Source organism: Thunnus albacares, chromosome 15, assembly GCF_914725855.1.
Source record: "Thunnus albacares chromosome 15, fThuAlb1.1, whole genome shotgun sequence".
NCBI lineage: Eukaryota > Metazoa > Chordata > Actinopteri > Scombriformes > Scombridae > Thunnus > Thunnus albacares.
The window spans coordinates 30,439,477-30,461,912 of NC_058120.1; the positions used below are offsets into that span (position 1 = coordinate 30,439,477).

Genomic DNA, 22,436 nt, shown 5'->3' on the forward strand with positions numbered 1-22,436 from the left:
GTAAAGCACCAATTCATTGTTTGCCTTCCGCCAATAAATCTCAAAGAAGAAGAAGAGAGACCGCGCAGTTTCCGGGTCGGTGTATTGATGACGTATCTCTGGGACAGTTTGCGTGATTGTCAGCTGCGGTGGAAACAGACTCTCTGAGACTCGGTAAGACCGACTCATTTATCTTTAATTCACGGTAATTTACCGCGTTGCTGCTCCCGCTGCTCACAGACTGTTTGTTCCCGAAGTTTGAGCCGCTGACAGCCGCCGCGTGGACGCCACAACACGGCTAACCGAGCTAACCGAGCTAGCCGAGCTAACGGCTAACCTCCACTCTGTGTGAACGGTAACGGCTAACTGCTAACTGCTAACCACTAAGCTAATATTAGCTCCTAGAAACGCAGTAAACAGCTGACATGTTTTTGGTTAAAACCGAACACAGCGCGTTAAACTAACGACTAATCAATATGTAATCGATATCAGGATCTGATCAGAGATGATGTGACGGTTAAAATTTGATTAAACTGGTAGAAAGTTGATTAATAACCGTGTTTCATTTGATTTAAAAGCTGCATCACCTCAGTGAGGCTGATTGACTGATCGATACTTAAACTCCAGACTCATGTATCGATCCGGCGGTGAGTGAGGTCATCAATCACCTCCACAGGTGTTTATTACAGAATAAAGTGTGACTGATGCTGAACAGGTCATATTTTTACCTGGCGGTCTGTTAAAGGTGCACTATGTGAGATCTGGCTGAATTTTAGGTTAAAACGTTCTAAAATTATCTAAATGATCAACAGAATGTGAAGAAATAACAGTTTTACGTCAAATATCGATTATTAACTGGATGATGCAATCGAACATCAGATCTGAACCTGCGGCAGCGAACAGGCTGAGCGACGTGTCGCCTCTTTCTGCGAAGTTTGCGCACCTGATTCTGTTTTCATGGATCCATATCGACGCTGACGTCCTTGATGTTTCTGTTTATCCTCCAATCAGCAGTCAGCATGGAAGCAGAGCGTGAACATAAAAACAGACTCTGAGCTCCTCGCTGCTGGTACTAATCAGCTGGTTTTCCTGTTAACTGGTTTGTTGACAGCAGATGTTCAGACACTGAGAGCAAACGTAGCTGACCTCGCTAACGCCTGATTATAACTTCACAGACGACGCCATCCTTCAGATTCAGAAGGCGTTGATGGTTTATGTCCAGTGAAGCTGTGGAATCAGTAAAGTTCTTCACCATATTTACTTGTTTTTCCTTAAAAAAAAGGGGGAAAAGAAAAATCCCTGCGTGGGTTTTGATGTCAGACATCTGAGCCGTGCAGCTGTCACTATACAACTTACACAGAACATGTCGAAGCTAAAGTGACAAATGCATATTATGGTCTGGCTTCAGAACCTCTGCTGGATTAACTTGTGACTGCTGTTAATGCAGCGATGCAGCTGCACAAATACAGTCTGTTGCACCTCTGCAGTTAAACATCTAACGAGGATCATAACGTCTGTTTAACGTAGTCGAGGCAAAATATCATTTAATGTTTGGACCTTATTTCTGTTTTCTTCCGTTGGATCAACAGAGTTGTGTCAGAATAAATCCAGTTGAGTTGTGCATAGTTTTTATAATTCACAATGTGCAGCAGGACATGCAAATATGCATCGTCTGTAGGAGGCACAGACCCTCACTCACCCACAGGGACCCTCATGGACCCACACAGACCCTCACTCACCCACACAGACCCCACACAGACCCACAGGGACCCACAGGGACCCAAACGGGCCCTCATTCACCCACACGGACCCTCATGGACCCACACAGACCCTCACTCACCCACACAGACCCTCACTCACCCACACAGACCCCACACAGACCCTCACTCACCCACACAGACCCCACACAGACCCTCACTCACCCACACAGACCCCACACAGACCCTCACTCACCCACAGGGACCCACAGGGACCCACACAGACCCAAACGGGCCCTCACTCACCCACACAGACCCTCATGGACCCACACAGACCCTCAGTCACCCACACAGACCCTCACTCACCCACATGAACCCACACAGACCCTCACTCACCCACACAGACCCTCATGGACCCACACAGACCCTCAGTCACCCACATGAACCCACACAGACCCTCACTCACCCACACAGACCCTCATGGACCCACACAGACCCTCAGTCACCCACACAGACCCAAACGGGCCCTCACTCACCCACACAGACCCTCATGGACCCACATGGACCCACACAGACCCTCACTCACCCACAGGGACCCACAGGGACCCACACGGACCCTCACAGACCCACACAGACCCTCATGGACCCACATGGACCCACACAGACCCTCACTCACCCACACAGACCCAAACGGGCCCTCACTCACCCACAGGGACCCACACGGACCCTCACAGACCCACACAGACCCTCATGGACCCACACAGACCCTCACTCACCCACACAGACCCTCAGTCACCCACACAGACCCAAACGGGCCCACAGGGACCCACACAGACCCAAACGGGCCCTCACTCACCCACACAGACCCTCATGGACCCACATGGACCCACACAGACCCTCATGGACCCACACAGACCCTCACTCACCCACACAGACCCTCATGGACCCACATGGACCCACACAGACCCTCACTCACCCACAGGGACCCACACGGACCCTCACAGACCCACACAGACCCTCATGGACCCACATGGACCCACACAGACCCTCACTCACCCACACAGACCCAAACGGGCCCTCACTCACCCACACAGACCCTCACTCACCCACACAGACCCTCACGGACCCACAGGGACCCACACAGACCCTCATGGACCCACAGGGACCCACACAGACCCTCATGGACCCTGGTCGACTGGAAGGTCAGGCTTCTGTCCCTCCAGTACAGACTGGAGTCAGTCGTCTCAATGAAAGATGGATCAACTGACAAACTGGAAAACTTACTTTACACACCAGCAGCCCACATGATGTGGTGTCCTGCTGGGGAGGAGAAATTGTGTCACATGACCAACTGGAGACATTGATGCTCCTCCTCCTGATGATCAACCAAGATCTGCTTACCTTGTTATTTCATTGCATTTCTGCAGCTGGACTCTGGTGGCTCCATGTGGGTCCACAAAAACGCCCCTTCATTGTTTTGGGTCCACAGCCTGTTCAAATACACAGATGGACTCCTAAATGTGCATGAAGGGTTTATATGAGCTAAAGATGGACATAAAACTACTAAACAAACTCAGACTACAGTTCTCCTCCCTCCAGAGTCCAGAATCCAGAATCCAGAGTCCAGAGTCCTGCAAACTGCAACATCCAGCTACAAAAACTCCAGCTGTTAAAATGAACTAGAATAAGACATTGTTAGGATCAGAATAATGATGTCACAAATACACATTCAACACCTGCAAAGAGTTTACTTCCTCATCAATAGGCTGATTGGTTTAAGGGGGGGGGGGGGGGGGGCCCCCCACAGTATCTCCCCCCAGCAGTCAGACACTGGAAAGGAATAAAGTGAGTATTTTAAAGCAGGTTCAGTGTGGTAGAGAGTAGATGGATGGGGGGGGGGGGGGGTGCTGGTACTGGTCAGATCTGTTATGATGAAGGTTCCCAGTATGTCCTGACCCCCCCCCCCCCCCCCCCACCAGCGTCTCCACTTTACCGTCTGTTATCTACAAGGACTAAAACATTAGTGCATTAACAGGAACGGGCTTCACATTTCAGTGATCGCCACGTCCAAACACTGCAAACACGCTCTGTACGTCAGGCAGGTCTCTGCCTCGCTGACACACATTGAATATTATGGGATGTGTTGTGTTCAGGTGTTGGTGCTGGAGAAAATTCCCTTCATACATAATAATAATATAATTAAGTGTGTAAGATTGTGACGTGTTGGTGTTTTTAGTGTTTTATGATGAACTCACAGTTGACTGTTGCTATGGAGACTGTTTGCAGGTGATTCGGTCACAGAGGTGAACGTTAACCTTCCACAAGATAAAACAAGTCAGCAGGATAAACAGTGTTGGACACAGGAAACACTTTATTTTGAAGTTCTGTTCCCTGATCTTTAGGAACCTGAATCCAGATTACAACGTGCTGGTTTGCTCTTTAGAGGACAGTCAACCAGTCCACATATGTACTGGTTTCCACTGTCTCTGACATTCCCAGCAGCTCAAACGGCTCCGACACCTGGAACGTTAGTTAGACAACCTGAACACAAACTAAAGCCTGAATTATAGATGCTGATCATCAATGTAATCAATCAATTACGATTAGTTGTTTGATCCATAAGATGGTGAAGAATATGGATCGATGACGTCATCAGATGTTTTATCCACAAACATCTAACGAGCTGCGATCACATCTGGACTCAGAGCGATTGATCGATTGTTATCGAGCACGTTTTGGTATTTTTGCTGAGAAGAATATTAAAGGTTAATTGATTATTGAAACAGCTGCTGATTGATCGACTTGTTTCATCTCTACTGTGATCGACAAAGCGATTAATTGATAAATGATCGTTAATGTTTGATGGAACAGGTGTTTCTGTTATTTTGTCCACCCCAGGACTAAATATCGGAAACGACCGCTCGGGGTGTTTAACTAGCTGTTGCCATGGGAACCTGCAGCTGATGTGTTGTTTTGTTTCTCTCGTCCATACAGGAAGTGTGTCACCGCGTGCTGCGACCTTCACCTGTCAGCTGACCTGCTGACTCACTGAGCGCGCTCAGTAGGGGGGTTCCCCTCCACACACACACACACACACACACACACACAGAGCTTCTGTTGTAACACACACGGTGAGTTAACGTTTCTACACGCTACAAACACGCCTCATTCAAACTGTCAGAACTTTATTTAAACGTCAAATAAACACAGAAGAGTTCAAACTTTATTTAAACGTGTTCAGTTAGTAATTAATTAATCACTGAGTCTCTAATTATAACATTTTAACTGTTTTCTGACATTTTACTGACAAAACAATTTGTCAATAAATTGAGAAAATAATCAGCTGCTTAATCAATAATGAAGATAAAACTGTGGTTTGATTATTAATCAGTCCAGAAAACTGATCACTCAGCTGATCAATGACAGGAAACTGAAGCACAGACGTCAGATATGTTGTGAAACTGCTCAACATGTCGTCCATCCGCAGAATATTGATCAATAAAGATGTTGATAATTGATCTGTAATTTATCAAACAGAACTTGTTTTGGTTCCCGTTGATTTGAGGGATCTGATCAATAATCTGTTTATGTTCTGGGTTGTTTAAGAAGATGAATCAGCTGATTGATAAACTCTCAAATATGATTATTAGTATCAGTTACATCCTGCGTGTCTGTGTCTGTGTGTGTGTGTGCGTGTGTGTGTGCGTGCGTGCGTGCGTGTGTGTGTGCGTGCGTGCGTGTTTCAGGTCGAGCTCAGACGTCATCATGGTGTTAGCCGACCTCGGCAGGAAGATCACCTCGGCGCTGAGGTCACTCAGCAACGCCACCATCATCAATGAAGAGGTGACTTTAACCAGCCGTTCACTTTGTGTTGTGGTTTTAAACTTTACCTGCTGCACAGTTACACCAGTTACACCAGTTACACCAGTTACACCCGTTACACCCATTACACCCGTTACACCAGTTACACCAGTTACACCAGTTACACCAGTTATGGTAATAATAATAATAATGTTGTTGCGTGTTTGTGTCTCAGGTCCTGAATGCGATGCTGAAGGAGGTCTGTGCTGCTCTACTGGAGGCCGACGTCAACATCAAACTGGTCAAACAGCTGAGAGAGAACGTCAAGTGAGTCTGACACACCTGAACCTGGTGCAGGTCTGAACCTGGTGCAGGTCTGAACCTGGTCTGAACCTGGTCTGAACCTGGTGCAGGTCTGAACCTGGTCTGAACCTGGTGCAGGTCTGAACCTGGTCTGACCCTGGTGCAGGTCTGAACCTGGTGCAGGTCTGAACCTGGTGCAGGTCTGAACCTGGTGCAGGTCTGAACCTGGTGCAGGTCTGAACCTTTCTTTGTAAAAGTCAGAACGATATGACGTCACCTGATCAGACATCATTTGATCCTTGATAAATGTCATTTATTTATTTATTTATAAACACATTAATCAATATTTCTGTAAACGTGTGAACTGACTGGTTTCCAGCCAGCTCCTTCCTGTCGTCATGGTAACAGTAAACATGCTGTAATCATCCTGCACATGATGGAATCGCTCCCAGTTACTGTCCAGTTCACTGCTGACTCTTCCACCACAAACAGCTCAAAAACAGTCCGTCTGCACGGTCACTGCTTTCTGCTAACGATCCCACAATGCATTGCTCCACACTTTGACGTGTAATTTACCGTCACGCGGCTCTTTAGCTGATGGTGGATTGAAACTGTCTGACTGTTATTCAGGCTCATGTTTACGATCTGATGTTACTGTTGTTGTTCTTGAACGCATCACAGTTCAGTTTAATCTGCACATGCAGCAGTTTAGGACGAACATCAGGACTGTGCTGTTTGTCCCTGCAGGTCTGCCATAGACCTGGAGGAGATGGCCTCCGGTCTGAACAAGAGGAGGATGATCCAGCACGCCGTCTTCAAGGAGCTCGTCAAGGTTGGATCATCAGTCCTGGAAAAGTCCTGGAAACTTTCCAGGACTGAAAAACACTTCCTCCAGGAAACTGTGATTCTGTGATGACAGTAATTAACCCAAATTCAAGAAATCTTCAGTTTTACTAAATTGCAGCAACTTTTCTGCATGAAACGTTTAAACCAGCAGCTGCTTGTGGTTTGGACCAATCGTTGCGTTTAGTGTGGTGGCAACTGACGACAAATCTCACCTGCCAACAAACACGATGCCATAGACGAGCAAAACTGTTCCCAAATGTTCCCAAATGAGGTTTGATTCAGTGAGTCCGGAGACATAATCTGCCTCAAACATCCAACTAGATTTATTTTAATAACATTATTGATGATTTTATTTGCTGCTGATGTTGAGCTGAAAGTTTATTTAATAAAGGTTATAAATGGAACTCAAGTACAGTATTTTCTGTTTATAGAACGTTGAGTCCTCATGGTTCTCATGTTCAGCTGAAATATAGTTGTGATCTGCAGGAAGTCGTTGCATACGACTCTTCATTAGTTTCACATTGTTTTCCTTTGCGAGCTGCTGCAAAATCAAACATTTTTGGCCTCAATAATCACAAAAACCGCAGTGAACCTGGAGGGAGTCACATATATGTGAAAACACTCAGATTACATGACTAAACTTCTGTCTTCTGTAAGATGGAACATTTTATTTCAGTGATTTTAGAAGTGAATTGTGTGTACTCTGTGTGTGTATATACTGTGTGTTTATATGCTGTGTGTACTGTGTGTATAACATGTATATACTGTGTGTTTATATGCTGTGTGTACTGTGTGTATAACATGTATATACTGTATGTTTATATGCTGTGTGTACTGTGTGTATAACATGTATATATATTGTGTATTATTCAGCTGGTGGATCCTGGTGTGAAGGCCTGGACTCCCACTAAAGGAAAGAACAACGTCATCATGTTTGTTGGACTGCAGGGCAGCGGGAAAACTACCACCTGCTCCAAGGTGACACCTGATAAATGACCCTGCCCCCCCCGTACATAGACCACACCCCCATCTTCTGATAGGCTGTAGTGTTTGTCGCAGAGCGCCTCCTGCTGTCTGTCTCACTGACTGCTGTGTTTCTGCAGCTGGCATATTACTACCAGAGGAAGGGTTGGAAGACCTGCTTGATCTGTGCCGACACGTTCAGAGCCGGTAAACACTTCACCTCCTTTCACCTGACACACTTCGCCTCCTTTCACCTGACACACTTCACCTCCTTTCATCACCTGACACACTTTACCTCCTTTCGTCACCTGACACACTTCACCTCCTTTCACCACCTGACACACTTCACCTCCTTTCACCACCTGACACACTTCACCTCCTGTAACCACCTGACACACTTCACCTCCTTTCATCACCTGACACACTTCACCTCCTTTCATCACCTGACACACTTCACCTCCTTTCACCACCTGACACACTTCACCTCCTGTAACCACCTGACACACTTCACCTCCTTTCATCACCTGACACACTTCACCTCCTTTCATCACCTGACACACTTCACCTCCTTTCATCACCTGACACACTTCACCTCCTTTAGTCACCTGACACACTTCACCTCCTTTCATCACCTGACACACTTCACCTCGTTTCACCTGACACACTTCACCTCCTTTAGTCACCTGACACACTTCACCTCGTTTCACCTGACACACTTCACCTCCTTTAGTCACCTGACACACTTCACCTCCTTTAGTCACCTGACACACTTCACCTCGTTTCACCTGACACACTTCACCTCCTTTAGTCACCTGACACACTTCACCTCCTTTCACCTGACACACTTCACCTCCTTTAGTCACCTGACACACTTAACCTCCATTAGTCACCTGACACACTTCACCTCCTTTCACCCGACACACTTCACCTCCTTTCACCTGACACACTTCACCTCCTGTAACCACCTGACACACTTCACCTCCTTTCACCTGACACACTTCACCTCCTTTCATCACCTGACACACTTCACCTCCTTTCACCTGACACACTTCACCTCCTTTCACCTGACACACTTCACCTCCTTTCATCACCTGACACACTTCACCTCCTTTCATCACCTGACACACTTCACCTCCTTTCACCTGACACACTTCACCTCCTGTAACCACCTGACACACTTCACCTCCTTTCACCTGACACACTTCACCTCCTGTAACCACCTGACACACTTCACCTCCTTTCACTCATAATTCTCTGTTTCTCTCAGGTGCCTTCGACCAGTTGAAACAAAACGCGACCAAAGCCAGAATCCCGTTTTACGGCAGGTGAGTGACGTCACCTGCAGTCAGCTGTTACACCTGTCGATGTTACTGTGTGTGTGTGTGTGTGTGTGTGTGTGTGTGTGTGTGTGTGTGTGTGTGTGTGTGTGTCGACGGCTGAAGAGCGAAACCTTCCGTCTGAATAATGCACTTTTTAAAGAAAATTAAAAAACGTGTTGTTTTCTTGCAGAATGCTATTTGTTAATGATATCAATACATAATACGTTGTTTTTGACTTTATGTGTTAATAACATACAAACATACTGTAAACAACATGTAATATAGTCAACAAACAGTGTATCACGTATCATTAACAAATAGCATTCTGCAAGAAAACACGTTTTTTTGAAACAGGTTTTTTCAAAAAAGTGCATTTTTCAGATCAGATGCTCTTCGGCCATCGCTGTGTGATGCGTTCAGTTACACCTGTGTGATGCGTTCAGTTACGCCTGTGTGATGCGTTCAGTTACGCCTGTGTGATGCGTTCAGTTACGCCTGTGTGATGCGTTCAGTTACGCCTGTGTGATGCGTTCAGTTACACCTGTGTGATGCGTTCAGTTACGCCTGTGTGATGCGTTCAGTTACACAGAGATGGACCCGGTGGTGATCGCTGCAGAGGGCGTGGAAAAATTCAAAGGTGAGAACTTTGAGATCATCATCGTGGACACAAGTGGACGACACAAACAGGAAGACTCGCTGTTTGAGGAGATGCTGCAAGTCTCCAACGCTGTGGTGAGTACCTGAACGCGCCACCGCAGACACCTGGGCAGGTGTGAACAGTGTTTAACCTCCTCTTGTTTCCTTAGCAACCAGACAACATCGTGTACGTGATGGACGCGTCGATCGGCCAGGCCTGCGAGTCTCAAGCGAAGGCCTTCAAAGACAAAGTGGACGTGGCGTCGGTGATCGTCACCAAGCTGGACGGGCACGCCAAAGGAGGCGGAGCTCTGAGCGCGTAAGACCATGATCCTCTGCTCTAGTGATGTCACAGCACCCGCAGACACTTTGTGTTCACCTCCTTCTTCTTTTGCTGTTTCTGTCAGCGTGGCGGCCACCAGGAGTCCCATCATCTTCATCGGAACCGGAGAACACATCGACGACTTCGAGCCCTTCAAGACGCAGCCGTTCATCAGCAAACTGCTCGGTAACGACACCTGGTGGTCACGGCTGCTACCACAGTCGGACGCCGTCACAACACAAACACGCCATTAATGTGTAAATGACACCATGTTTCTATGGAAACGCTCAGTAACTCTTCCTCCTGTCAGGGATGGGAGACATCGAGGGACTGATCGACAGAGTGAACGAGCTCAAACTGGACGACAACGAGGAGCTGATCGACAAGCTGAAACACGGTGAGAAACGCACCTGGAGACATGTAGTGCATTGTGGGTATGACCTCTGACCTCTGACCTCTACCCCTCAGGTCAGTTCACTCTCAGAGACATGTACGAGCAGTTCCAGAACATCATGAAGATGGGCCCCTTCGGACAGATCATGGTAAGATCACAGTGTGAAACTGATCAGAACTACTCAAACAGGTCGTTACAGGTCGAATATTAAATTCTTCCTGATGTTCAAAAGAAAGTTTGAATTACAAATAAAGACTAAAACATATTGATCCTCGCTGGCTGATACAGAACAGTTACAATCTGTCGGTCAATCAGTGATCAAATCAGTGACAATCAATCAATACATGTTGTGACCTCACTAAGACTCAGAAGGTCCCATCAATCTACTCTCCAGTCTCTTATTATTATTATTATTATTATTATTATTATTATTATTATTATTATTATTATTATTATTATTATTATTAAATATCACATGTATTGAAAACTTCTGCTCAAAGATAATAAATTCCAACATTTACATTTTTAGTTTCTAGTTTTGTTTCCATAAAGTTTCCTGCAGCGACAAAAACGAACCAAAGACCAAAACAAACAGGATGCAAAGAGCTGACTGTGTGTGTGTGTGTGTGTGTGTGTGTGTGTGTGTGTGTGTGTGTGTGTGTGTGTGTGTGTGTGTGTGTGTGTGTGTGTGTGCAGGGTATGATTCCTGGTTTCGGGACAGACTTCATGAGTAAAGGAAACGAGCAGGAATCAATGGCCAGACTAAAGAAACTGATGACCATCATGGACAGCATGAACGACCAGGGTAACACACACACACTGTAACACACACACACACAGTAACACACACACACACACACACACAGTAACACACACACTGTAACACACACACACACACACACACAGTAACACACACACAGTAACACACACACACACACACTGTCATCAGACTCATGGAGGGTTTTTTAAAAAGTTTTGAAAAGATGAAACTCGATATTGTTGAATAAAGACGCCTCACTGACATGAGAGGAAACAGATATTTTATGGATGTAGAGCTTCATCAGAACGTCTTCATCAGAGCGTCTTCATCAGAGCGTCTTCATCAGAACATCGTTATCAGAACATCGTCATCAGAGCGTCTTCATCAGAACGTCTTCATCAGAACGTCTTCATCAGAACGTCTTCATCAGAGCGTCTTCATCAGAACGTCTTCATCAGAACGTCTTCATCAGAACGTCTTCATCAGAACATCGTTATCAGAACATCGTCATCAGAGCGTCTTCATCAGAACGTCTTCATCAGAACGTCTTCATCAGAACGTCTTCATCAGAGCGTCTTCATCAGAACGTCTTCATCAGAACGTCTTCATCAGAACGTCTTCATCAGAGCGTCTTCATCAGAACGTCTTCATCAGAACGTCTTCATCAGAACATCTTCATCAGAGCGTCTTCATCAGAACGTCTTCATCAGAACGTCTTCATCAGAGCGTCTTCATCAGAGCGTCTTCATCAGAACGTCTTCATCAGAACGTCTTCATCAGAACGTCTTCATCAGAACATCGTTATCAGAACGTCTTCATCAGAACGTCTTCATCAGAACATCGTTATCAGAACGTCTTCATCAGAACATCTTCATCAGAGCGTCTTCATCAGAGCGTCTTCATCAGAACGTCTTCATCAGAGCGTCTTCATCAGAGCGTCTTCATCAGAACGTCTTCATCAGAGCGTCTTCATCAGAACGTCTTCATCAGAGCGTCTTCATCAGAGCGTCTTCATCAGAGCGTCTTCATCAGAACGTCTTCATCAGAGCGTCTTCATCAGAACGTCTTCATCAGAACGTCTTCATCAGAGCGTCTTCATCAGAACGTCTTCATCAGAGCGTCTTCATCAGAACATCGTTATCAGAACGTCTTCATCAGAGCGTCTTCATCAGAGCGTCTTCATCAGAACGTCTTCATCAGAGCGTCTTCATCAGAGCGTCTTCATGTCAGCAGATCAAACGTCTGTTACTTCAGTAAGTGTATGGTGGAGCAGATAACAGCTGATTGTGGTGTTTGTGTGTTTGTGCAGAGCTGGACAGTAAAGACGGAGCGAAGCTGTTCAGTAAGCAGCCCAACAGGATCCAGCGGGTCGCTCGGGGGTCGGGCGTCGCCACCCGGGACGTCCAGGAGCTGCTGACTCAGTACACCAAGTTCGCCCAGATGGTGAAGAAGATGGGAGGCATCAAAGGACTCTTCAAAGGTAAACCTGAAAATCTGTAGTTCAGTGAATATCCAGCGGGGGGCGATGAGGACTCTGTGGGGGGGGGGGGGGGGGGGGGGTCGGTGTGTTTGGGGATTGAACTCTGTGTTTGATGTCTTTCAGGAGGAGATATGTCCAAGAACGTGAACCCGTCTCAAATGGCCAAACTGAACCAGCAGATGGCCAAAATGATGGACCCCCGAGTCCTCCACCACATGGGTGAGCCCTCATCTACCTGTCCACCTCACCTACCTGTCCACCTCACCTACCTGTCCACCTCATCTACCTGTCCACCTGTCCACCTCATCTACCTGTCCACCTCATCTACCTGTCCACCTCATCTACCTGTCCACCTGTCCACCTCATCTACCTGTCCACCTCATCTACCTGTCCACCTCACCTACCTGTCCACCTCATCTACCTGTCAACCTGTCCACCTCATCTACCTGTCCACCTCATCTACCTGTCCACCTCATCTACCTGTCCACCTCATCTACCTGTCCACCTCACCTACCTGTCCACCTCATCTACCTGTCCACCTCATCTACCTGTCCACCTCATCTACCTGTCAACCTGTCCACCTCACCTACCTGTCCACCTGTCCACCTCACCTACCTGTCCACCTGTCCACCTCATCTACCTGTCCACCCCACCTACCTGTCCACCTCACAAAGTCACACATCGTCATCACAGGAAATAGATGTGTGTGTTCATGTGTTCATGTGTTCATGTGTTCACGTGTGTGTGTGTGTGTGTGTGTGTTCAGGTGGGATGGCCGGTCTCCAGTCGATGATGCGTCAGTTCCAGCAGGGAGCCGCCGGCAACATGAAAGGCATGATGGGATTCAACAACATGTGACCGCCGACCAACCAGCTGCCTTACAACATAAAAACTTAAAGCTCCGCCTCCTGACAGGTACAGGTGGAAGGGGCGGGGCTTAGAGACAGAGAGGGGAGGAGGTGTAGAAAGAGAATAAAAGGAGGATTCGTCCTCTGCTGCTTTAAACCAGAAATACAAATTTCTGCTTTTAGAAAAAGACCAGAAGAAGAGAAACGATGATTTAAAGGAGCAGTCCGTCATTTTAGGAAGCACTCTCTAACTGAGAGTGTGACTGCTTCTTTAAACGATGAAGAGGAGGAGGAGGGGGGAGGAAGAGGAGCTGATTGTTTTTGGGCCTCATTAATTTAATTCTGTAACTTGTTTGTGTATAAGATTTAAACAGAGCAGAGTCTGTCCTGATTGGACGAGATGACATCACACGATGATGATGATGATGATGATGATGACGACATTAGTTAGTGACAGTATTTTTGTCATATAATAAACATTTGTATTGCACCATTTTAAACCTGCGTGACTTTATTTCATCATGTTTGTGTCACATCTGCCAAAACCTGAACGAGATTCATCAGGGAACATGCCAGAAACATGCCAGAAACACGTCAGAAACACGTCAGAAACATGCCAGAAACACACCAGAAACACACTAAAAACACACCAGAAACACGTCAGAAACATGCCAGAAACACACCAGAAACACACTAAAAACACACCAGAAACATGTCAGAAACACATCAGAAACACATTAAAAACACACCAGAAACACACCCGAAACACGTCAGAAACACACTAGAAACACGTCAGAAACACACTAAAAACACACCAGAAACACGTCAGAAACACACTAAAAACACACCAGAAACACATCAGAAACACACTAAAAACACACCAGAAACACACTAGAAACACGTCAGAAACACACTAAAAACACACCCGAAACACACTAAAAACACACCAGAAACACGTCAGAAACACACTAAAAACACACCAGAAACACGTCAGAAACACACCAGAAACACACTAAAAACACACCAGAAACACACTAAAAACACGTCAGAAACACACCAGAAACACACTAAAAACACACCAGAAACACGTCAGAAACACACTAAAAACACACCAGAAACACGTCAGAAACACACTAAAAACACACCAGAAACACGTCAGAAACACACTAAAAACACACCCGAAACACACTAAAAACACACCAGAAACACGTCAGAAACACACCAGAAACACGTCAGAAACACACTAAAAACACACCAGAAACACGTCAGAAACACACCAGAAACACGTCAGAAACACACTAAAAACACACCCGAAACACACTAAAAACACACCAGAAACACGTCAGAAACACACTAAAAACACACCAGAAACACGTCAGAAACACACTAAAAACACACCAGAAACACGTCAGAAACACACTAAAAACACACCAGAAACACGTCAGAAACACACTAGAAACACGTCAGAAACACACTAAAAACACACCAGAAACACGTCAGAAACACACTAAAAACACACCCGAAACACACTAAAAACACATCAGAAACACGTCAGAAACACACTAAAAACACACCAGAAACACGTCAGAAACACACTAAAAACACACCCGAAACACGTCAGAAACACACCAGAAACACACTAAAAACACACCAGAAACACGTCAGAAACACACTAAAAACACACCCGAAACACACTAAAAACACACCAGAAACACGTCAGAAACACACTAAAAACACACCAGAAACACGTCAGAAACACTAAAAACACACCAGAAACACGTCAGAAACACACTAAAAACACACCAGAAACACGTCAGAAACACACTAAAAACACACCCGAAACACACTAAAAACACACCAGAAACACGTCAGAAACACACTAAAAACACACCAGGAACACGTCAGAAACACACTAAAAACACACCAGAAACACGTCAGAAACACACTAAAAACACACCCGAAACACACTAAAAACACACCAGAAACACACTAAAAACACACCCGAAACACACTAGAAACACGTCAGAAACACACTAAAAACACACCAGAAACACACTAAAAACACACCAGAAACACACTAGAAACACGTCAGAAACACACTAAAAACACACCAGAAACACACTAAAAACACACCAGAAACACACTAAAAACACACCAGAAACACACTAAAAACACACCCGAAACACACTAAAAACACACCAGAAACACACTAAAAACACACCAGAAACACACTAGAAACACGTCAGAAACACACTAAAAACACACCAGAAACACGTCAGAAACACACTAGAAACACACCCGAAACACACTAAAAACACACTAAAAACACACCAGAAACACGTCAGAAACACACTAAAAACACACCAGAAACACACTAAAAACACACTAAAAACACACCAGAAACACACCAGAAACACACTAAAAACACACTAAAAACACACCAGAAACACACTAAAAACACACCAGAAACACACCAGAAACACACCAGAAACACACTAAAAACACACCAGAAACACACCAGAAACACACCAGAAACACACTAAAAACACACTAAAAACACACTAAAAACACACCAGAAACACACCAGAAACACACCAGAGACACACTAAAAACACACCAGAAACACACTAAAAACACACCAGAAACACACTAAAAACACACTAAAAACACACCAGAAACACACTAAAAACACACCAGAAACACACTAAAAACACACTAAAAACACACTAAAAACACACCAGAAACACACCAGAAACACACCAGAAACACACTAAAAACACACCAGAAACACACTAAAAACACACTAAAAACACCAAAAACACACTAAAAACACACCAGAAACACGTCAGAAACGCCAGAAAGATAAAACTATTATAAAAATATTAGTTTTTGTAGTAAATATGAGGAAAATAGTAAAATCTAAATTATTAGATTTTATTATTCAAAAGCCAGAAAGTCAAAATTTTGTTAAAAATTGAGAGAAAGTTGTGACTGAAGTTAAAATTTTAGTAGAGTACATTTATTGAAGTAATATACTTAAGTACAGTTTTGAAGTACTTGTACTTGAGTATTTCCATGTGATACTACTTTATACTTTTACTGCATTAATCTGACAGCTTCACTATTAATAATCTAATGATGTCATATATAATAATATATCAGTCAGAGGGACCAAACCACTACTTTTACTGCAATACTTTAACTACATCAAGCTCATAATACTTATGTACTTTTACTGCAATACTTTAACTACATCAAGCTCATAATACTTGTGTACTTTTACTGCAATACTTTAACTACATCAAGCTCATAATACTTATGTACTTTTACTGCAATACTTTAACTACATCAAGCTCATAATACTTATGTACTTTTACTGCAATACTTTAACTACATCAAGCTCATAATACTTGTGTACTTTTACTGCAATACTTTAACTACATCAAGCTCATAATACTTATGTACTTTTACTGCAGTAAAGTATCTGAGTACTTCTTCCTCTGCTGCTTTCTAATAATTATGTTCAGAAAGTCACTTTGACTAAAGCTGCGACGCTTATTGATTAATATTGATAAAACTGTTGAATAATTATTAAATACACAGAATATTCACTATTTCAGCATTAAATGTTTGATTTCATGCTTTTGTTTGTCAGATGTGATGAAATCTGATTTTCATTTGGTTTTAGACTGTTGCTCAATCAAAATACCTGAACTTTGACTTTTTACACACAGAACGATTCATCAATAATGAAAACAATCACAAGTTGCAGCTCGAACTTTGACCTGAAAATAAAAATCAAAAGTCTGACTGTTGACGTTTCAGGTCAAAAGTTTTTATAGTTTATATTTTATTCAGTTTCTCAGCAGTTTGTAAGAATCTGAAATATTTTTGGACTCTGGGTGAGGCTGCACCAAAGATCCTGCTCTGACAGGAGGACTCACTCTGATGGGGGAATGTGTGTCTGCATCACAGGTTGACCTCAGGTAACCTCAGCGGGGTTTGAAGTAAAAGGTGTCACATGTTTTACCGTCACTTGTGTCCGTGTTGTCTGTTTCTCAGAATTAAATTATTCTCATTACACTATGACTGTGTTTTTACATATGTGTATATACACATATATACATATGCCTCTCATTCTACTTTTAAAGACTGTAGGAACCACCAGTAAGCTGCATACTGGGAGCGCAGTGTTCTAGTGGGATAATACGGTATTATGAGCTCTTTAAGATATGATGGTGTCTGACCATTAAGGGCTTTGTAAGTCAGGAGAAGGATTTTAAATTCTATTCTAGATTTTACAGGAAGCCAATGCAGCGAAGCTAAAATGGGAGAAATGTGGTCTCTTTTTCTAGTTTTAGTCAGAACACGTGCAGCTGCATTCTGGACCAGCTGGAGAGTCTTTAGAGACTTGTTAGAGCAGCCTGATAATAAGGAATTGCAATAATCCAGCCTAGAAGTAACAAATGTGTGAACTAGTTTTTCTGCATCTTTTAGGGACAGGATGTGATTTTTGTGATATTACGTAAGTGAAAAAAGGCAGTCCTTGAGATTTGATTTATGTGGGAGTTAAAGGACATATCCTGATCAAAGATAACTCCCAGATTCCTTACGGTGGTGCTGGAGACCAGGGTAATCCTCAAATAAACTATTGTTATGTAGAAAGTCACATAACTGATTAGAGACTGCTTTCTCAAGGATCTTGGATAGAAATGGAAGGTTAGATATAGGTCTATAATTGGCTAAAACACCTGAATCAAGAGTAGGCTTCTTAAGAAGAGGTTTAATTACAGCTACTTTAAAGGACTGTGGTACATAGCCTGTTACTAAAGACAGATTGATCATATCTAGTAAAGAAGTGCTCACTAAGGGTAAGGCTTCCTTAAGCAGCCTAGTTGGGATGGGATCTAAGAGACAGGTTGATGGTTTACATGAAGAAATCATCGTTAGTTCAGGAGGGTCTTCTTCTTAATCCTTAAATTTAGCTCAAAATTCTTTGACAGAAAAACACTTTACAACATTTATTTACTTTTATAATTATTGTTTTTATCTGATTGTATTTAGTTTTAAAATAACACTTTTAATATAGTTAATGGCGGTTGATTCCACTGTGCTGTGTCAGTTTGTGTATCTGTAACAGTTTACATCTATATATACATATATATATATATATATGTATATATAGATGTGTAGGCTATGTGTTAGTATTTATCCAGACTGTGTAACACCCCGGTCAGGACTGTGGTCCCCGGATTTCCGTCAGAGTGAGCGCTCTGTCGCTGTTCGCTCTCTGGGTCTTGACGTGGCGCCGGACCGCCGCCATGTTGTTTTGCTTCGTTGTCAGTGCGGAGCGGCAGCAGCGGCAGCAGCGCGGCGGTGAGTCTCATTTACCTGCCTGCACTCTCTCACCTGGACCCGCCGGACCCCTGACGGCACCTGGACTCGGTCAGGTCACCTGTGTGTTTGTTCTGTAACTGTCACCTGAGTGACGCGGCTGCTCACCTGCTCAGTTAGCTGCTGTTAGCCGTTAGCTTCGCGGCTAACTGAACTCTGACGATAAAAGCGGTTTAATTAGTTTAATTAGTTGGAGGTGAAACTTCAGGTTCAGGTGAGACGCTGATTCAGGTTTCCAGCTGTTCATGTCATTAATGTACCTGCTGACGTCAGCCCGTCTACTGTCGCAGCATCATTGATTCAAACGGACTGGACTTTAAAGTTCAATAATAACGGTTATCTGATTGATTATCAGCTGATTGATTAGCTGTCAGATAAAGTTGTGTGTTTCTTCATCTCAGTTAAAGTGCAGCAGCGTTATTAGCAGCTTAATGAGGTGTTTGTTAGATGCTGAGTAATGAGCAGCACAGTTACTTTAGTTTGATTAAAGATTTTCCAGAAGTTGCAGATCAATATTCTGATGAAGGTTGTTTATTTATTATTTATGTAGAGGTGACGTCATGAGTCCAAACTCTGAACAACATGTTTAATATTTAACTGTTGAGTCACATAAACATTTCTTACACGATGGTTTAAAGTTTTCACTTGAGTGTGATTCTGCTGAACTAACGACGTGTTTAAAGTGTGAAACATCAGATAATCATCATTTTTAATATGACAGAATGTGACGTCATGTTTTTGACTGTTTTATTTTTAGATAACTTGTGTGTTTGAAGTTTAAAGGTGTCATATTAAACTCCTTTAACACATTTTAATAACATGTCTGTGACACACTTTGGTTAAAATACCACAAGGATCCAGCAGCAGCAGCCTCTCACCCCCCTCTGCGGGTGTGCCGGCTGCCATGGCAACCGTTGAGCATTAACCCCGGAGAAACATGGCTGGTTCAGACCAGTGCTAACATGCTAACATGCTAACATGCTCCATCAGCACTCATAATAACCTCATCTACAGGTATATAACTTTAAAAACATAGAAACTCATCAATAATAATCAGATGATGATTATTGATGACAGCAGCTGAGGTGGTGTCTGACTCCGGTGTTAGCTTAGCTCCAGCTACATTGAGATAAATCCACTTAATCCCAAAAGTTTAAAAAACAAACTCCTCCGGCTGGTAAACTGCTCGGATCAGAACAGAATCAGGTGTTTATTCCTCCAGAAGATGAGCGATACACGCACATTTATCACCCTTAGCTTAGCTTAGCTTAGCTTAGCTTAGCTTAGCTTAGCTTAGCTTTACCGGTCCTGGCCAGCGCTTGGTGAGTGTTGAACAGGTGAGGGGGGGTGGTATAATTTCAATGAAGCCCCCGATGACGTAAGCAGAGTTTTTCATAATAAGGCCCCTTTAATATTGGATTAAAATGGGGAAAAGTTGAAATAGTAGTAGTACTGCAGTATAGTCAATAGTACTGCAATACTCTGACTCTCTCTCTCTCTCTCTCTACAGTACCTGACAGTCTGTGCGACCCCTCCCCCCCCGTGTTGCCATGGCGACCTTCCCAGAGTACATTGCTCAGAACGAGGAGCGTGACGGTGTGCGCTTCAGCTGGAACGTCTGGCCGTCCAGCCGGCTGGAGGCGACCCGCATGGTGGTGCCGGTGGCGGCGCTGCTGACGCCGCTGAGGGAGCGACCCGACCTGCCGCCCATCCAGTATGAACCGGTTCTCTGCAGCCGCGCCACCTGCCGCGCCGTGCTCAACCCACTGTGGTAAGCATCACCTGTCCAACACTCACCTGTCCAACACTCACCTGTCCAACACTCACCTGTCCAACACTCACCTGAACAACACTCACCTGTCCAACACTCACCTGTCCAACACTCACCTGTCCAACACTCACCTGAACAACACTCACCTGTCCAACACTCACCTGTCCAACAGTCACCTGTCCAACACTCACCTGAACAACACTCACCTGTCCAACACTCACCTGTCCAACACTCACCTGAACAACACTCACCTGTCCAACACTCACCTGAACAACACTCACCTGTCCAACACTCACCTGTCCAACACTCACCTGTCCAACACTCACCTGAACAACACTCACCTGTCCAACACTCACCTGTCCAACAGTCACCTGTCCAACACTCACCTGAACAACACTCACCTGTCCAACACTCACCTGTCCAACACTCACCTGAACAACACTCACCTGTCCAACACTCACCTGAACAACACTCACCTGTCTAACACTCACCTGTCCAACACTCACCTGTCCAACACTCACCTGAACAACACTCACCTGTCTAACACTCACCTGAACAACACTCACCTGTCCAACACTCACCTGAACAACACTCACCTGAACAACACTCACCTGTCCAACACTCACCTGAACAACACTCACCTGTCCAACACTCACCTGAACAACACTCACCTGAACAACACTCACCTGTCCAACACTCACCTGTCCAACACTCACCTGTCTAACACTCACCTGTCCAACACTCACCTGTCCAACACTCACCTGAACAACACTCACCTGAACAACACTCACCTGTCTAACACTCACCTGTCCAACACTCACCTGTCTAACACTCACCTGTCCAACACTCACCTGAACAACACTCACCTGTCTAACACTCACCTGTCCAACACTCACCTGTCTAACACTCACCTGTCCAACACTCACCTGTCTAACACTCACCTGTCCAACACTCACCTGAACAACACTCACCTGTCTAACACTCACCTGAACAACACTCACCTGTCTAACACTCACCTGTCCAACACTCACCTGTCTGTCTTTATGTTGCAGCCAGGTGGACTACAGAGCCAAACTGTGGGCCTGTAACTTCTGCTATCAGAGGAACCAGGTAAACTTGTTCTTCAGTTGTTTCCTTTATAATATACAAAAATTTTTTTTTTAAATGCCAAAATAACACCAAATATCCAGTCATTCACAAGTCAATAGAGCTGTTTCGAAACATGAGTCAACGTCTGTGTCGTTGCCAGGGAAACTACAGGTAGCGTAGCTCCTTTTAAGGAACAGAGGTTAGCAGTAAAGTGTCAGTCAGACTACAGACGACAGACGACAGTGTGTCAGTTAATAAATGCTGCAGCTTGTCAAGACCATGAAAAGTCACGTCTGTTGTTTCCGACCTGCTGGAAGAGAGAAGGAGGTTAGCTGTGAAGTTAGCAACAATGGATTAGCCTAACCTGACAATGCGAAACAGAGAACAGCTGCTAATCCCCCCCCCCCCCCCCCACCCCCCCGCAGGCCAAACCACTCAACCAAGGAGCATCACTGGTTGTGCCATGACTTGTGTGATTGGTCTGTTTCAGTTTCCTCCATCTTATGCTGGAATCTCTGAGGTGAACCAACCTGCTGAGCTGCTGCCTCAGTTCTCCACCATCGAGTACGTTGTCCAGGTAAGACTCAGACACACAGACAGACTTGTTTCCAGATGTTTAACCTGTTGTAATGATGTGTCCTCAGCGGGGTCCCCAGATGTTTAACGTGTTGTAATGATGTGTCCTCAGCGGGGTCCCCAGATGCCGCTGGTGTTCCTGTACGTGGTGGACACCTGTATGGAGGACGAGGACCTGCAGGCTCTGAAAGAGTCCCTGCAGATGTCTCTGTCCCTGCTGCCTCCCACCGCGCTGGTCGGCCTCATCACCTTCGGACG

General features: G+C 44.7%; 2 protein-coding genes across 4 annotated transcripts in view; both read left to right on the forward strand.

Annotated features, from left to right (window-relative positions):
• The first annotated feature begins 50 nt into the window (after positions 1 to 50).
• Positions 51 to 13,848, forward strand: srp54 (signal recognition particle 54). The gene is made up of 17 exons (XM_044375536.1): positions 51 to 153; positions 4,671 to 4,807; positions 5,423 to 5,519; positions 5,713 to 5,804; positions 6,528 to 6,612; positions 7,500 to 7,604; positions 7,730 to 7,796; positions 8,857 to 8,914; positions 9,490 to 9,640; positions 9,715 to 9,863; positions 9,952 to 10,052; positions 10,177 to 10,263; positions 10,335 to 10,408; positions 10,957 to 11,065; positions 12,330 to 12,500; positions 12,624 to 12,719; positions 13,267 to 13,848. Exons 3-17 carry the CDS (start codon positions 5,442 to 5,444, stop codon positions 13,356 to 13,358), a joined length of 1,515 nt encoding a protein of 504 aa, XP_044231471.1. The 5' UTR covers positions 51 to 153; positions 4,671 to 4,807; positions 5,423 to 5,441; the 3' UTR covers positions 13,359 to 13,848.
• Positions 13,849 to 18,620: 4,772 nt separating this feature from the next.
• The window catches only part of sec23a (Sec23 homolog A, coat complex II component), a 24,274-nt gene continuing 20,458 nt past the window's right edge, over positions 18,621 to 22,436 (forward strand). The window contains exons 1-5 of one of the 3 annotated variants that reach the window (XM_044374572.1): positions 18,621 to 18,724; positions 20,253 to 20,513; positions 21,566 to 21,623; positions 22,093 to 22,179; positions 22,291 to 22,436. The exon at positions 22,291 to 22,436 is cut by the window's right edge and continues 91 nt beyond it. In XM_044374572.1, coding sequence (XP_044230507.1) covers positions 20,293 to 20,513; positions 21,566 to 21,623; positions 22,093 to 22,179; positions 22,291 to 22,436 — 512 coding nt within the window. In that variant the 5' untranslated portion in view covers positions 18,621 to 18,724; positions 20,253 to 20,292. Of the gene's footprint in view, positions 18,794 to 19,636; positions 19,757 to 20,252; positions 20,514 to 21,565; positions 21,624 to 22,092; positions 22,180 to 22,290 lie in introns of those variants that run through there. The other 2 variants (XM_044374571.1, XM_044374573.1) reach the window with 2 other exon arrangements.

What these genes read in the sequence shown, in the direction of transcription:
- srp54 (XM_044375536.1), top strand. Translation starts at nt 5,442, where the DNA reads ATGGTGTTAGCCGACCTCGGCAGGAAGATCACCTCGGCGCTGAGGTCA. An exon ending in GGAGGCGGAGCTCTGAGCGC is followed by an intron (nt 9,864 to 9,951) that starts GTAAGACCATGA and finishes TGTTTCTGTCAG; the next exon opens with CGTGGCGGCCACCAGGAGTC. An exon ending in GTTCATCAGCAAACTGCTCG is followed by an intron (nt 10,053 to 10,176) that starts GTAACGACACCT and finishes TCCTCCTGTCAG; the next exon opens with GGATGGGAGACATCGAGGGA.